Source organism: Haliotis cracherodii, unplaced genomic scaffold (genome assembly GCF_022045235.1).
Source record: "Haliotis cracherodii isolate W230 unplaced genomic scaffold, xgHalCrac1.p SCAF_3, whole genome shotgun sequence".
NCBI classification, from domain to species: Eukaryota; Metazoa; Mollusca; class Gastropoda; order Lepetellida; family Haliotidae; genus Haliotis; species Haliotis cracherodii.
This window is the reverse complement of record NW_027266286.1, coordinates 34,822,283-34,838,982: the sequence shown is the minus strand read 5'-3', so window position 1 is coordinate 34,838,982 and position 16,700 is coordinate 34,822,283. Positions and strand designations below refer to the sequence as shown.

The following is a 16,700-nucleotide window of genomic DNA, read 5'->3' as shown; positions in this document are numbered from 1 at the left end:
TGCACACTCGATGACCCCTGATGTCACAGGCCATTGTTTCCCAGTGTGACTTACAACAAAATACTACAAATTACATCATAGGGCATTGTCACGTGTTTGAAAAGTTTGTGGTACTGTATTCTAAAGGCAGGCCGTAGTTTCATACATTATAGATATACATTGATAAATAAAGTATTGAAATAAAATAGCATTGCAATGTTCTAAATATTAATTATACCCCCGACAAAATGTCGGGGGGTATATAGTTATACCAAGGTTCCGTCTGTCCGTCCAAAAACTTTGTCTGCGCGATTTCTCTTTAACTATTCAGGGGATTCATCTCAAACTAAGTACATATAATCTGTGTCATATGGAGGGGTGCAGTCAAAAGAAAAAAAAAGTTTTTATTAATTTTCCATTTTTTTATGAATTTTTCAAACCCTAACGTCCGTCCAAAAACTTTGTCCGCGCAATTTCTCTTAAACTATTCAGGGGATTTATCTCAAACTTAGTACATATAATCTGTGTCATATGAAGGGGTGCAGTCAAACGAAAAAAATTGTTTTTATTAATTTTCCATTTTTTTATGAATTTTTCAAACCCTAACCAGGGTCTCCCCTGACGCAGAATTCTTGAGTATATGACTCTCAATTAAGGAAAAATACGTCCAGAAATAAATGACTGCGTCATGACTGACGCAATTTCAAAAAATCTATGTTGTTGTTTACCAGCTTTGGAATGAAAATATTACAACTACTAACCTGAACTTAATTTATAAACATTTTCTGAAGACAATATATGCAAACGTCTAAAAATTTACGTCTAGTTTTTAATTAATCGTCATTTTTAGAAGTAACATAACTTTGCATAACACCACTGCCACGGGCTAATTTGCATGGGCTAGCCTGTCACATGACCAGACTTTTCTCTCGTTTTAAAACAAATGCTAAAATCAGAACAGCCGGGGGCTTTACATATTGTTTTGCATAATTATATAGATGTGCTACTAAAACTGTGCGACTGTGAGGTACACGACAAAATATATATTTATTCATCAAAGTGAACGTAACTCTCACACTCTGTCTCCGTGTGGCTTCGATGACAGCATGTGATGTAAACAAAGGAAAACTCCGCAATGGACACAGTTTTTCACGTTTCGGCATATTTTCTCACTAAAAGTTAACCATGACATATGTTTATCTAGATGTGTAGACTCGTAAAAAATGAAACAGAAGAAAATATTATCATTGTTGCGGTGAATAATGTGATTTTGTGTGGTCACGGTATGTGGTTAAGCGGAACATATGGAACGGGGTAAATGTAAGTTGTGAGTATCAAAGGGACACATGTTTTTGCCGAAATTTAGGTAAACATAATGGAATGAAATTTTAATAAAATTTATAAAATAGATGACAAACATAAGGTCAGATATACAGAGAACACATTTTTATTACCAGATAGTGTAACAACAGGATTAACTTGCGTAATTCAATTCGGATTTGTTATGATATTTCCAATGACGGATCATGACAGCCTGAAATGAGACTGAAGAAAAGTCTGTGCGTATTATACACGAGAGATATTTTTATCAGGATTTAATTGCCCATAATTAGGGATGCGTATTATACACGAGTGTGTATTATACATGAATAAATATGGTATTTACGAAATGTAAAGCTTTGGGCGTGTTTGTTGTTGCTAATAAACTGTATTCAACCAGAAAATATTACGAGTGTTCACAATTCTTCAGTTCAACTTCACTGTTGATAGATAATACAAGATAACTAGATAAAACATGTAAATGAGTTAGTGGTATTAAATTATAATCTGATATGAAATGTATTTTAATATCCATCCATGATTAAAAATTATGTCTCACAGTTGAGACTGATGTTATTTATTCATCCTGTATTAGTGTCACTGTAAATTGTTTCATGAGCTGTGAAGTTATTAAAGATTGCGAAAAAATAAACCTAACAAACTTTGTATTTCATTCATATATCCTTTATTTCTCTGTAGTACAATCAGCTGAGAACATTAATTAGCACTTGTTAACTTAAACTAAAGACATATAATATTTAAAAGATACTACTTAACTTTAAGTGTAACATTAACAATGAACACTCTAAATTTCATTAATCATACAATAAAACATTTGACTCTCAAAAAATATTTTTGACTCCCAAAAATTCATTGCCTGAGTCAAGGTGACTCTCAAATATTGGAGTCAAGGGGGAACCCTGCCTAACCCTATCCTAGCTATTGAATTTGTAACTACTGTCACGCTAGGCGGGTCAGGGGTATTAGTGAGCCACTCTCACTTTTGCACTTGTTCATAGATACATTGCCACATGAACCAAAACATTCAATAGTTATCTGTATTGAAACAATGTTTAATCTAAATGCCATGTAAGCTATGACTTAATTTGTGGTGTCTAAGTATCAATGTAAACAAACCTGAAACCCTATAATCCAACCCAAAAAAAACACCAATATCCTAAAATAACCTTGAGTCTAGACAGCACCCTAATTACCAGGGGCTAACCACCTAAAACAATAGCTGTCACCTACCATCTAGTTTAGTGTCAATATGGTAATCTGATGATCATCAATCTGATGATTGGCTTTTCATCGCAGTGAAAACTATGGTATGTTAGTGCAGCTATAAACAGAAGTGGCCTCGCCTGTATCGATTCACCGCCAGTTGCACAGCGTGTGCACGTTTTGTGGGTCATCCAGTATTTATCTTTTGTCAGGACAGGTATGAACACAATTTATTATGTATTTTTTTGCTAAATGGGGTTTTCAGATTCAGTGGACATAAAAAAGTCTTAACTGAGATTAATTTTTTTCTGCTTTTTATGGTCAGTGTTTCCATAAACAAATTAATGAAATAAAATATGCCTTGGTGTAGATCTGTGTTTATTTTCATGGCAGTCCTGATGTTGATTGATCTATAATGCAGTCTGTTGTTGATTGAAGAGTTCAGTTTTGTGTATATTCTCTTCTGCAAGTGGCCTGTAAACAATCAGCAATGTCTTTGCGTTCGTGTAAAACATCAACATTCATTGTAGGCCTGTATAAGGCCGGCCACCCCCCCCCCCCCCTCCACACAACTGAATTTATTTTTTTTCAAAATGTGTGCACACTACACACAAGAAAATACAGTACTCCTATTTTAAAGTCTCTATTGGTCTCCCAGGGAAGAGTTCACTGACATTAATATTTTGTAAACTCAGACTCATGGAGACAAAAGGAGATGCTCTTCCTCTTATGTTGGGAGATAACGCAATCATATCTGATATCATGTGTAGCAAGTGTGGCAAGTTTGGAGAGAATCATAATAGGAATGACACTAAAGCTACAGTTCCAGTTTCTGCTCTGTCAGAGTTTGGTGCAACATATTTTTTCAATACCTACCGACCATGTTTTCACAGAAGACCCAAACAATTGAAAGTGTTTTTTTCTTTTTTTTTAAGCACTGACTTCAGGTTTGGGGTTTTATGCTCTTTTGAACACTCTTACAGTTTTGTCAAGACCTAAGGTATTTAAAAAATAATTATGTAAGACATATACTAAATTCCAAAAGAAACGCTCTTCTGATTTTGTAACTTCCAATCTCATTGATATCCAATAAAAGTGAACAACTTTCACAACAAAAGACACACAGTGCTAAGTTTTTAGCATGTCTGGAAATGTTCCATGCATTCGTTTTAGATTTGAAACAGAAAAGAAACTGTTCATATCCATGAGACAAATTTGTTAGAATGTGTCTTTCTGAGGACGTGCTAAGAGCAACATGCACACTTGTAATGTGAAACATGGATTGATTGGTGTGGAAGGCGCACATGAAAGTGAACTGTAGCAACAATTTCACCACACTATGATTTCCCATCTTTTTGCACGTAATGCACAAACAAACAGTGAGCAGGGTCGCCCAAGAAGCAGTTGTCAAAGTGTAAAGTTTTTGTGTAGAGACATGGTTATCATCCTTTCTCACTTGCACCAACACCACCTACCAGCATCAACTACTGCCAGACAGACAATTACAACCAACCACAGACCTGTGTCAGGAAACTCAGTGCATCAGTTGTCAATGGCTAATCTCAGGTGGCGACATCCAAACTTTAGGATGTGCGTTGTTTGTTTTTTATTGAGTATATTATAATCCATAAAAGTACACTAACAAGTATCATTCGATAGATGCCGAAATACAAATTTATAGATTTGCCCACAACATTAACTAGTATGCAAATTCAAAGCAATCTATGATATTCATTTTATATTTGAATCCTCTAACAAAACTACCTTTTGTGTGAGCAGCTGCGTCAATAGTACCTTATGAGGGAAAACATTGTTTCTTCACTGAGTATTGATGTTTAAGATTTTGCAGTGGAAAATTTGCATTTATACATAATACAGTGTATTTTTATATAATCGAAAAAATAATTATGTGGAACATGTCTGTGCAGTTTGATTGTTTCAAGCTGTATTAAATTTTTTCACTCAGTTGGTAACATTGTGTGTGATAACTGTTATAGAAACAATATGAAGAAGCTGAGAAATGGTTCAAGAAGGCATCTGCCATTGATTCCAAGGATGCCAGTATAGATCACCACTATGGTAAGTAGCGGATCTGCTCCAACAGTCACACATCTTTGTACTCACTCATTCTTCCAATAGTAATCATCACTTCAATATCTCAAAGTCAGGTCAGGCTACTCGTGAACAAAAGAATACCTAAAGATACTGTCATGATCCATAGCCAATTCTAGCCCGGCAATCTCAGTTACAATGGCCTAGTTTGAAGCACAGTGGAGTTAACGCCTCTCTGTCGTCTTTCATGTCATAGTGAAAACTTAATTCCCCTCATTTATGTTAAGTTTATTTTTATATTGAATATGTAACATTATATACAGAGTAGTATAGGTAATGATGGTTCTGGCTCACTTCCACTGGAGTCAGATTTATATACTATACTGCTACTACAGATGGAATTTTTTATGTCAAAATGATGATGCGATTCAAAGATCCTCATGACATTAAACTAAATTGTAATGAAAATATTCTCTATTATTTTTACTCATACGTATACCATTATTTTTAACATAGTGATATTCAACATTTTTACTAAGTTCTTCGTTCGTTTTACTAGGAGACCAGACTATATACTCTTCTTGGTAATTGGAAAGAAACAATTGGTGACCGTATTTGGTTGGTTTGACATCACTAATATAATATATACCTTGTGGTAATTCTCTCCATTTGATAATTTTGTCCCTGAGCATAAATGTTTCAATAGCTTTTTCAAGTTCTTCCTTTCTTGGTTTGTAATTCTCCATTATTATATATTTATGTAAGCATTCGTTTAAATGTGATCCAACGATAGGAAGCAATCTATTTTTAATCTCTTTGGTTTTGGCATGGAATAATTGACGCGCTTGTTGTGACCCCTGTTCTATGAACTTTTTTTTCTCGTCTTCGCTAATACCACTGGTCTTACGAGAATTTGATCGAATCTCCTGCTTCATTATGTTGTATTTGGTGAGTTCTGAAAGCACTAAACGAAACTCCTCCTCGGATATCTTACAATCAGCCATTGCTGTAGAAATATGCATATGGTCCTCAATGCTGTTCAACTTTGCTTCACGGGTATCCAAATATTATCATGTTTTAATGCTTTCTTTTGCAACTTACGAGAAATAAATTTTATTGCTACTCCTGCTAGTCATGAGACTCCAGTTGCTATTTCCATGCCAAGTACGATAGGCGCCGCGATAGTTGATAATAAACCAACACCGGCTACACCGAGTCCCATGCCAGCTGTTACAAGCGCGGTGTCAACTCCGTCGAAAGCATTCACGGTACTTTTTATACAATCCAAGTCTCAACTCCCTCTCCTTCTCTATTCAATGTTTTATGTCGCTTATTTGATGTAATCGAAATCCATCAACAGTATCCATCTTTTTATCGACCGCAGGATATAAATCCATAATGTATATTATTATATCATATAATAGTCTGTAATTGGTCTTGCTTCAAATGTTTTGAGAGTATACATCAGCCTTATTAAATGTATATTATACGGCATAAATATCTTAGTAAGAGAAATGCTGTCACTTTTATTAACTTGGACCCCCTCAAGAGTTGCAACGGGTGATGCTCCTACATAAATAATACTACAACGTCATCGCTTAAGCCATTCAATCGATAGACCTGGTAATATCTCGAAGGCATCTTCTGGTATATCTCCAAACAAGACTTCAATAATAAGCGTAGGATTATGTATTGCACTTAAGTTCTGGTTTATATCATTGAATTCAGTAACCAAATTTAAACTAACATTTTTTAATGCTGGACGACTCAACAACACATGACCTGGGTTTTCTGGCAGGGGAGTGACTAACACACTTTTTCGTTTTGAGGGGATATAAGCCCCGAGTACGATCCCACTATACCGGGTTTACCTAATCCTTCTGTGTCTCCGAGATCGGAAAGCGCAATTGTATTACATTGTCTGAGTGTTCCAGGGCCTGATGAATCAACCATTATTTATAATATGGAGTGTTACACTCAAGTATCCTATATGTATAGGTTGATGTTTTACATCTAATACAGAAATTTTGAGGTCTGAAATAATACCCCGCTTTAATTTTTTATATTGTAATGATGAGAAAGATTCCGTTCTACCGCTATTATATTTTTCTTCTTTGACTGGAATAGCTCTCAGCATACCGTATTTTATTGAGTATAGTGTGCGCTTTTTTACCAAAAAACACAGCTGTTTTTTCACCGGTCGTTTAAGGACTTTGGAGTTGAATATTATCCGTCGTACTTATCTGATGGATGCACAACTCTTTATAGGGAACTAAATCGGGTAATGTAACTCCATACCGTGTTGCATGGGGCGGTATTGCTACATCTCCTTTCCCTTACAAAAAAAAAAACCCAGAAAAGATGTATCCGAGACCTCCCCGAGACCTCCCCGAGACCGCCCCGATGCATCTTTTGTGGGATTTTAGCCAATTTTTATGGTCTCGGCTAGCCGAGACTTTGCGGAGACCCATCGAAGACTATTCTGGGGAATAATCAAGTACTTCCCCACAAAGGCATTAACCTACCGAAGACGTTTCTAGTGCATCTCCACTAGCAGGGGATGTCTTAGGAGATCTCTTAAGATGTCTCGGATACGTCTTCGCTAGCGAAGACCTTCAAAACAACTTTGCAAAGACTATTCGGAGACTTCCTCAGAAGGGCCATAAAGTAGCTGAAGGTTTGCAAAGATGTATCAGTGCATCCTCGCTAGCGAAGACCCCACAAAGACTTTGTGAGGACTATTCGGAGACTTCCTCATAAGGCAATAAAATAGCTGACTGTTTGCAAGGATGTATTGAGTGCATTCTCACTAACGAAGATCCCACAAAAAGATTTGTGGGGACTTTTCGGAGACTTCTTTACAAACAAACAAAATTGAAAAGATACTGTGGAGTCTTCTTTGCTTGTGGAAATCTTCGAAAGAACTTTGCAAAGACTATTCAGAGACTTGCTCACAAGGCAACTTGATAACCGGTTTGCAATGATGATGTGAATGCATCCTCACTAGCCAAAACTATATGAAGACTTTTGTAAGTGTATATCTTTCAAAGACTTTCTTTCAATTGATACAGATCAATACATTGAGCTTTAGTCAAGATCTCGGAAAACTAGGTCCCTTGCTTGGAAGAGATGACATGATCATTATTATTTATTTTTAATTTTCTTTAAGGATAATACTAAAGCCATTTATCTTATACATTCACATGTAATGAATTAGAAATCCTATATATGTCAGCAAGGACATTAATGATTACATACCCAACTCAATTAATGCTTCGAGGTATATTTCTGTTAAATACAGTTAAAACAAATGCAGGAATTATCAGTATGCAATAATCAGAAAAAAAAGAAATGTAGAATATATTCATAAATTCCAATCACTAAGTAACAGTGTCCGTGTTCCATATAACAGTCTCCTCAGAAAAAGGTATATAAGAAAAGGCAACATAAAGTAATATTACTTGTAGACATAGTGGCTGATTTGTGGCTCAAGATATACATGACAGGGATTGAAATTAAATTTATTTCAAGTTTGCCAATGGGCACAATTATGCCAAATTAAGTGTGCCATTACATGTTTAGGGGTGCCAGGAAATCCATGATTGGCTGTTTTAATGGTTACAATCATAATTCAAATACAAGTCAAGTGACTGTCATAGTGTTTATTCAAGTTAAATTATACTTAGAATGAATGATCAATCAGAAAATTCAAACACATCACTCAAGTTACTCATTGCCTTTGTACCTTAGTAAGTACTGCAATACCAGTTATAATAGTCTCAGGATTTATGAGCTTCTGTTCACAACTGGTATATTTTTAATTGTAGCTGTTCTGTGTCCATTGGGTGTGGCCCCTCTTCATCCCCCCCAATGAAAGTTATGTTTATCACATTATTTAAATGATGCATTTACAACTAAATTAAGTGTGTTGTAAATAAAAATAATCCAAGCTAACACATTCATAACGTCCAGATTGAGGACAGAGGAAACAAAAATTTGACGATTTTCAGAACTTAGATCTACCAAAGACGTATATATACGTCCGTGGATCTACCTATTTATTGTTGTTGTTGTTTTTCATATTTATTGTTTACGTAGATCTAGACTCTAATCGGAAAATTATTTCCAAAAGAATTATTAATAATATCTGTCATCATTTTCCCGATGACAGTGGCTGTCCACTCTGTAGCATGAAGAAATATCTCCGTTTTCGAAGCTTCGCATGAATAACACGTACTATGTGACACACCATTATCTTCAATGCTTATTTTGTCATCTATACAACAGTCAACTCGCCTTGAGTATTTACATTACTATAACATGCTATTTTATTGGTTTCTGGTGACGCTTTCTTGCCGAAATCTGCTATAAGATTCGTGATTGGTCAAATTGAGCACGTGACCTAATACAACCAATTACAGCAACGGTACTAGTTTAAATCAGACTTTGACGAAAGTTTTTTGTTAAATCGTGTTGTTCTGAACGTTTTAAGCAGGAAATCGCAATTTTTATTAAAAATATGAAACTTTGTGGATGTATCGTGCCAGGTTACGAGCTGAGACAAAGATTTTTCTTGCATTTATTTGGCATTAAACATTGTGGAGAAATCGAGGCGATAAAACTATTAAAAGCCGCGATGCCATTTGACTCACATCACACGTGATCGCACGAAAAGATGGAAATGATAACTTATATCTAAGTTTGACAACTTTTAGACAGATTAATAATTTTGTTGATTTCATTTATTACTTTGTAAAATATATTTAAAGATTTGATTGACACGTTTTTATTTTGCTCTTTGACTTGTTCGATGTGGACCCATTGTCAAAGTGTGTGTCGGAGAATTCTATTTTCAATAACATTGCGGGAAATAGATCTAGTGAATAATATTTTAATCTATCGATAAAAAATAATAATTTGAAAGAGAAGCAAAAACTGAAAAAGAGTCACCAAACCTTCATCGAGATAGAATCTACGCCGACTTTGAGTTCAGCAAGGATGACAACGTATATGTTCCTGAACAAACGGTAGGTACACTTTAGATCTGTTTGTGTTACATAAATAAATTTTTAAAATATAGCCCTCTATATTGTCTCCATAACAATTATGCTAAATAAATCCACCGAAATTACCCCCGATCCAAACCAATTCTCACTTAGATATTGAACTTAGTTTTAGCATTCGCTGAAAGAGAAATCTTTTTTCAAGCTCCATTTATAAATCGTAAATTTATGTTCTAATTTGGAACCTCAAACTGAAATAAGTCAGTTAGAAACTTCAATATTAGACCCTTTACTCATCTAATTTGGGACTATTTATGAAAAATAATAGGCGCAGATGTAATTTTGTAATATTGCGCAGGCCTTTCAGATTTCATGTTTCGATCACATCGTGGTTCTCCGTAAAATTTACGGAGAGCACCGATGTGGGACTGAGATAAATAGTATTTTTTCAAAACAAATTATGTATCTGGTCACTGAAATGTGAAATATGATCGCAGACTGTAGTTATAAGTTTATAAAATTATTGAATTAATAGATAACAAATTATATATTTGTATTATGTTAAACTCTATTTGTCTTAAGTTGTATTTGAAATTAAAACTTAGGTTTTTTTTACTAACAAATGTCCATTGTTGTATGGTAATTAGTACGGAAAGCGCCGCCATTTTGTAACCTGCTGTCTTATAACGAGGATGTTGGTTGATATTTTTTTAAGAACTCATAAGTAAGGGAAACTCATGTATTGTAACGTTTGTTTGAAATAGATATGTGTTCCCAGTAAATGTTGTGGTCTTATCGTTTTCCCCGTCGACATGCTCCATCGCCATGGCGGTATAGATCTAGAATTACGTTTTGGACTGGCACCAGGTTGTTGAAATTTTGGCAAAGTTTCCAGTGTCAACTTTGTTTTGTGACCAGCAATACCCGCCTTTTAGTTTTTGGTTATTAATGAATCCAACTTGATTTTTCAGCCCCCTTCCTTGTGGTGATTTTTGAAGACAAAAAAGGAACGATACTTCATAGGAAGACGTGAACTCCTGCTGATGTGCCTGTTTCATGAGAAGGGATCAAGGAGAAGAAGCCAGTTGCTGCCTGGTGGCCAGCAACTTGGTGTTTTTACAATGCTACCGACACCGATGTGGTACTCGAAGGTCAGTATCTTTGTTAAGTGTCTGGTAAATTTCATTTCAGGTTAATGGAACTGTAACTAAATAGGTTATGAAACTAACTGGTACTTACAAAGTGCACACACAGACTTGTAAGGTAAAGGTTTAATTTTTATAATTTAATATCAGAATCATAGTAAGGAATCAATAGGTGTTACAATCTAAATATCCTTCCTGTGTTTAACTTTTGAGCAAATATGAGTACTTGTAAATGTCAAAACCATTTTTTACATTTTTCTAGAACACAGTGACATTTGAATGTGTAATGCTTTGGTCAACTTACATGGACATATCAATAATAAGTGAATATCTAATCACAAGATGTTAACTAATTGACATCATTTAAAATCTAGTTTTGGTACAAGTGGTAGGTTTTGTAACTTTTAAGTCATCATACATTTGGACTGGAACCATTTCACCTGAGTGCAATTTTAATGCTCTTATCTTGTTTGCAATTTATTTTTACTGTATCATGAATTATGAAGCTTTGATTTATCATCCAGTGTAACGTAATTTTTTTCATCAGTTCTGAAACCGGCAAAGAAAAAACAACTGGAACTTTGTGGTGAGCAAGAAGATCTGCACGCTTAGGAATGCCTTCAAGTGAATGAGCCATGGTTTGTTTCATTCACCATAACATCAGTAATTTTGTAGCCCCCAAAAAGTAATTTTTGTAATAGTTTTAAATGCGTCTCCTTGACGTCTGACATAAAGTAATTAGGTTATGGCACTGATTGGGGCTGTCCGGTAGCCTAGTGGTTAAAGCGTTCGCTCGTCATGCCAAAGACCCGGGTTCGATTCCCGACATGGGTACAATGTGTGAAGCCCACTTCTGGTGTCCCCCGCCGTGATATTGCTGGAACATTGCGCAAAAGCGGCGTAAAACCATACTCACTCACTCATTATGTCACTGATATACAATAACATTTGATCCCATTTCAGCCTCTTGACGGACAGCTTCCATGACGACCCCTGCCAGGACGAGGATGACTTCCACTTTCATATGATGACTTCCACTTTCATATGATGGCTACCATATAATGATATCTTCTGTTGATGATGTCCACCTCTGGCTACTTGTTATTGCTGTTATTACTCCAAATAAAGAGAATGCTATACAACTTCGTTATCTCATTTTTGACAGTACAGGTTTGGCAAGGATGTTTCACAGACACTTCTGGGATGCTGTTGAAAGACTAGATAATGATGTAAGCACATCTTTTGTATTACTGAAAATGATGGAAAGGTAAAATGTGTCTGAAACATCTTTGTTATGGAGACTTCCTTAGAACTTTGCCGGGATGGTTCAAAGCATGTTAAATGACCCATGACAGGTTTGTGAAGATACTTCGGAGACTTCCTTGCAAGTGCTGCGGGGATGCTTCAGAAGCATCTTTGATTGCATAACACAAGTTTGTGGGGACTTATCAGGGACTTCCTCAGAAGGTTTCACGGGATGGTTCAAAGCATATTTAATTACCCCTGATAGGTTTGCGAAGATGCTTCGGAGACTTCCTTGCAAGTTTTGCTGGGATGCTTCAGAAACACCTTTGATTACCTAATAATAGTTTGTGGAGACTATTCGGGGACTTCCTAAGAAGGTTTCCCTGGATGGTTCAAAGCATATTTAATTACCCCTGATAGGTTTGCGAAGATGCTTCGGAGACTTCCTTGCAAGTTTTGCTGGGATGCTTCAGAAACATCTTTGATTACCTAATAATAGTTTGTGGAGACTATTCGGGGGCTTCCTAAGAAGGTTTCCCGGGATGGTTCAAAGCATATTTAATTACCCCTGATCGGTGTGCGAAGATGCTTCGGAGACTTCCTTGCAAGTTTTGCTGGGATGCTTCAGAAACATCTTTGATTACCTAATAATAGTTTGTGGAGACTATTCGGGGACTTCCTAAGAAGGTTTCCCGGGATGGTTCAAAGCATATTTAATTACCCCTGATAGGTTTGCGAAGATGCTTCGGAGACTTCCTTGAAAGTTTTGCTGGGATGCTTCAGAAACATCTTTGATTACCTAATAATAGTTTGTGGAGACTATTCGGGGACTTCCTAAGAAGGTTTCCCGGGATGGTTCAAAGCATATTTAATTACCCCTGATAGGTTTGCGAAGACGCTTCGGAGACTTCCTTGCAAGTGTTGTAGGGATGCATTAGAAACATCTTTGATTATGTCACACACGTTTGTGGAGAATAATCAGGGACTTCCTAAGTGGGTTTGCCGAGATGGTTCAAAGCATATTTAATTAGCCATATAAGGTTAATTCTGAGGAAGCATCGGAGACTACTTCAGTAGGTACTGTAAGGAAGTCTTGGATACTTCTCAGCAAGCTGCAAGTTGGAGTGGTTTGCCGAGTTGGTGTGGAGACATTTGCCGGGAATATCTAGAGACGTCCTTAAGACCCTGCGGAGAAGGTAAAAATGTGCCTTGCGGGGGATGATTAAGGGGGTCTCGGATGCTAAGTTCTCTTTAAGAATTACAAGCTTTTCTTCAGTGTTATAAATCAGCATCCCATTAGACTCATTTTGTGTGAGACTAAGTCCATTAGGCTTAAACATATCTTCATTGAGTGAGCATACACTGTAATACCCATCAGATATAAAGATGTGAATGAATTTAGTATTGTCACTATCAATTATATATCTATCATTATATCGCGCAGCATTTATATTGGTCCTACGAGGGTAATACGTTACATTACATAGGGCAACTTCAAGTTGGCCATTCGAGTTATCGATAGTATGAAGCAGTTGAATAGACTGATCATTTGTTATTCCCGGGAGTGTAACATACATATTAAATATACAAAGATACTACAGTGATCCCTCGCTATTGTGCTCTTCGGTTACTACGCGAGGTAAAGCTTACTTACTTACTTATATTGGAGATTTAACGTGCGCTTTCCGACTGCAAGCATATGTCGCACACGGGCCCGGCCAGGCCATTTAATGTGTTTCCAAAAAGGGGAAAAGTGAGTTTGTGCAACCCAGGAGGGGGCTTTAGGGGTTACTTATATAGTAATTTTGAAATTTTGAGATTTGGAAAGAATGCCAAGAGTGGGTGGGGGACGAACTAAGGGAGCTGTGTGTGTTGGGTGGTTATCAAATAAGGTAGGTTTGGTTTTAATATTTTATTTGGGGTTTAAATGCGACTAATTAGTCCTGTTTTTATTAGGTATATGCCTAAGGCTTTGAATTTTTCTAATTTATTTTGTGGATTTAGGATTGATTCTAGTGTAAGTCCGGTTTTAAGATTTAGGGTGGTCTGTAGTGTTGTTCGGTGTGTTTGGTAGTGTGTGCAGTGAATGAGTATGTGTTCTGGTGTTTCTTGTTGTTTGCAATGTGGGCAGTTTCCTGTTGTGTGTAGTTTACCTATTTTACGGTGATTATTTAGTTTGGTGTGGCCTGTTTGTAGTTTGGTAATTATTCTGTCGATTTTTTTGGATGGGTGTAGTATTTTTGGTTTATTTAGGGGTTTGTTGAGTACTTTCCTGATTTGGCTATTTGAGTTTTGGTATATATTTTGCCATTTTTTGTTAATTTTTTGTTTAGTGACACTTTTGATTTCTGATTTTGAGCTGGGTAAGTTTAAGCTTATTTCTGGGAGTTTAAGGGATAATTTTGCTGCTTTATCTGCCTTTTCATTTCCAAAGATTCCTACATGGGCGGGGATCCAAATGAACTCTATTTGTTTACCTACCTTAGTTAAGTTGTTTGAGCTATTGAGTATTTGATTTATTAGTTTGGGGCGGTTTTTAGTGTTTTTATTTTTGAGGGCTTGTAGTCCACTGAGGGAGTCGGTTAGGATGAGGATTTTTTGGTGTTTTTTAGATTGCTGATTGTGTAGTGCTGAGGCCATGCCCATTAGTTCGGCCGTGAATATTGATTGGTTTTTTAGGAGTCGGTAAGATTGTGTGTCTTTGGCTGGTTGTGCGATGTGGACTCCGAAACCTGTGTGTTTTGAGATCGGATCTGAGGATCCGTCTGTGTATATGTGACACCAATTTGGCCAATTTTCATGTATGTATGCTAGTGAGGTGGTTTTAGCGATGTTAGGATCGGTCTGTTTATTTAGTGTATCGGCTAGTGTTGTGTCTATTTTTGGTATTTTAAGTTTTGGAGTGAAGATATTGGATGATTTATTGTTTAGTTTAAGATTATTTATTTTGTGTTCGTTTAGGTAATTGGTTATTCTTTGGGAAATTGGAGTAAGTAGTGGATGTTTCCGGGCTAGGGCTTGGTTTCTAGGGCTAATATTTTGTTTTATTAAGTTTTCGATTAGTGGGTTTGATTGGGACGCGGCCCAGAAGTTTAGGGTAAGTTGTTCCCTACGTAGTTTAAGTGGCATTTCTCCTGTTAAGGCCTGGAGTGAGGTGGAAGAGGTGCCATGTTGAGTTCGTGTGATTAGTTTTAGGGCCTGATACTGGATTGAGTCTAGTTTTTTAATGAGAGAGTTATTTAAGGTGTCGTAAATGGCACTGCCATAGTCTAGTTTGGACCTAATTAGTGATAGTGTTTTTAGAGGCCCCCCAGTTGGAGCCGGTTAGGCATCTTAACGTGTTTAGGTCTTTGCTGCATCTGGTTACAAGGTTTTTAATGTAAGCATCCCAGGTGAGATGTTCATCGAAGATTAATCCTAAGAATTTGGTTTGTTTTTGGAATTTGATTGGTTTGTTGTTTAGTTGGAGGTTTAGGGTGGCGGGTTGCATATTTTTGTGTTTAAATACTATTCCTGTGGTTTTTTCTGAGTTTAGGGAGAAGCCCCATTTGTCAGCCCATTTTTGTATTTTATTTAGAGATTTTTGTAGTAAGTTTTGGGCCATTTTAATGCTTTTAGTGCGGATCCAGAGGGCTCCATCATCCGCGAATTTTGATGTGTTTACTTTGGGGGATAGTCCCTCGAATAGATCGTTAATCATAATATTGAAGAGTGTTGGGCTTAGGATGCTGCCCTGGGGAGTGCCATTTTCTAGGGGACATTGGTCCGATAGCGTTTGGTCTATGCCCACGGTGATTTTGCGGTTTGTTAGGAAACTTTGGATGTAGTTAATTATTTGACCTTTAAGTCCTATTTTTTTGTAGTTTTTGTATTAGCCCGTTATGCCAAACCATGTCGAATGCTTTGGAGAAGTCTAGAAAGATGCCTGTAGTATATTGTTTGTTAAGTTGGCCTGTTTTAATGTCCTGCTCTAGTCGGGCGAGGTTATCTAAGGTTGAGCGTCCAGGAGTGAAACCGCTTTGGTCTGGATTTATTATGTTGTTTTGTTCTAAGTAGTGTTGTAACCTGTTTTTGGCCATTGATTCCATTACTTTGCATAAGTTAGAAGTTAGGGAGATTGGTCTGTATGAATTAGCCTGGTCAGCTGGTTTATTGGGTTTGGGGATTGGTATGACCAGGGCTTGTTTCCAAGGTGATGGGACCTGTCCGTTTAGATATATGAGGTTATAGAGTTTCAGTAGAGTTTGGAGTAGTTTGGGTGGTAGTTGTTTAATTATCTGGTATGAAGTAAGGTCTAAGCCTGGGGCTGTGCCCTTTTTCCTATTTTGTAGGACGTGGAGTAGTTCTTCCATTGTGAAATGGAGATTAATTTCTAGGTTATTATCTTTTGGCTCTTTGGTAAATTTGGTTTCTGCTTTTAGTTGTTCCTGGAATTTGTGGTTGTAGTTGCTATTGCTACTGACGGCCGAGAAGTGATTTGCTAGGTTATTAGCTTTTTCAGTGGGGTTTGTTGAATTGTTTACGTTGGGAGTTTTTTTATGACGTTTAATGCCCCTAATGGCGTGGATTTTGCGCCAAACTGTTCTGGCGTCTGTATGATGGTTAATTTCTTCGCAAGATTTTTTCCAGTCTCTTGTTTTAGCTGTTTTAACTAAGCTTTGTACTTTGTGATTTAGTTCATGTGCTATCTTTAGGTGTTTGAAGTCACGTTTGGCTTTATTGAATGCGGATT

General features: G+C 36.7%; 1 protein-coding gene across 2 annotated transcripts in view; it reads left to right on the top strand.

Annotated features, from left to right (window-relative positions):
• The window catches only part of LOC139475942 (protein O-mannosyl-transferase TMTC2-like), a 555,954-nt gene that overhangs the window by 457,298 nt on the left and 81,956 nt on the right, over positions 1-16,700 (top strand). Inside the window, exons 10-12 of one of the 2 annotated variants that reach the window (XR_011654036.1) lie at positions 10,550-10,729; positions 11,271-11,361; positions 11,687-11,935. Coding sequence is in view for 1 of the 2 variants with exons in the window: in XM_071259155.1 (XP_071115256.1) it covers positions 4,521-4,602 (82 nt within the window). In the remaining variant the exon portion in view is untranslated. Of the gene's footprint in view, positions 1-4,520; positions 4,603-10,549; positions 10,730-11,270; positions 11,362-11,686; positions 11,936-16,700 lie in introns of those variants that run through there. The other variant, XM_071259155.1, reaches the window with a different exon arrangement.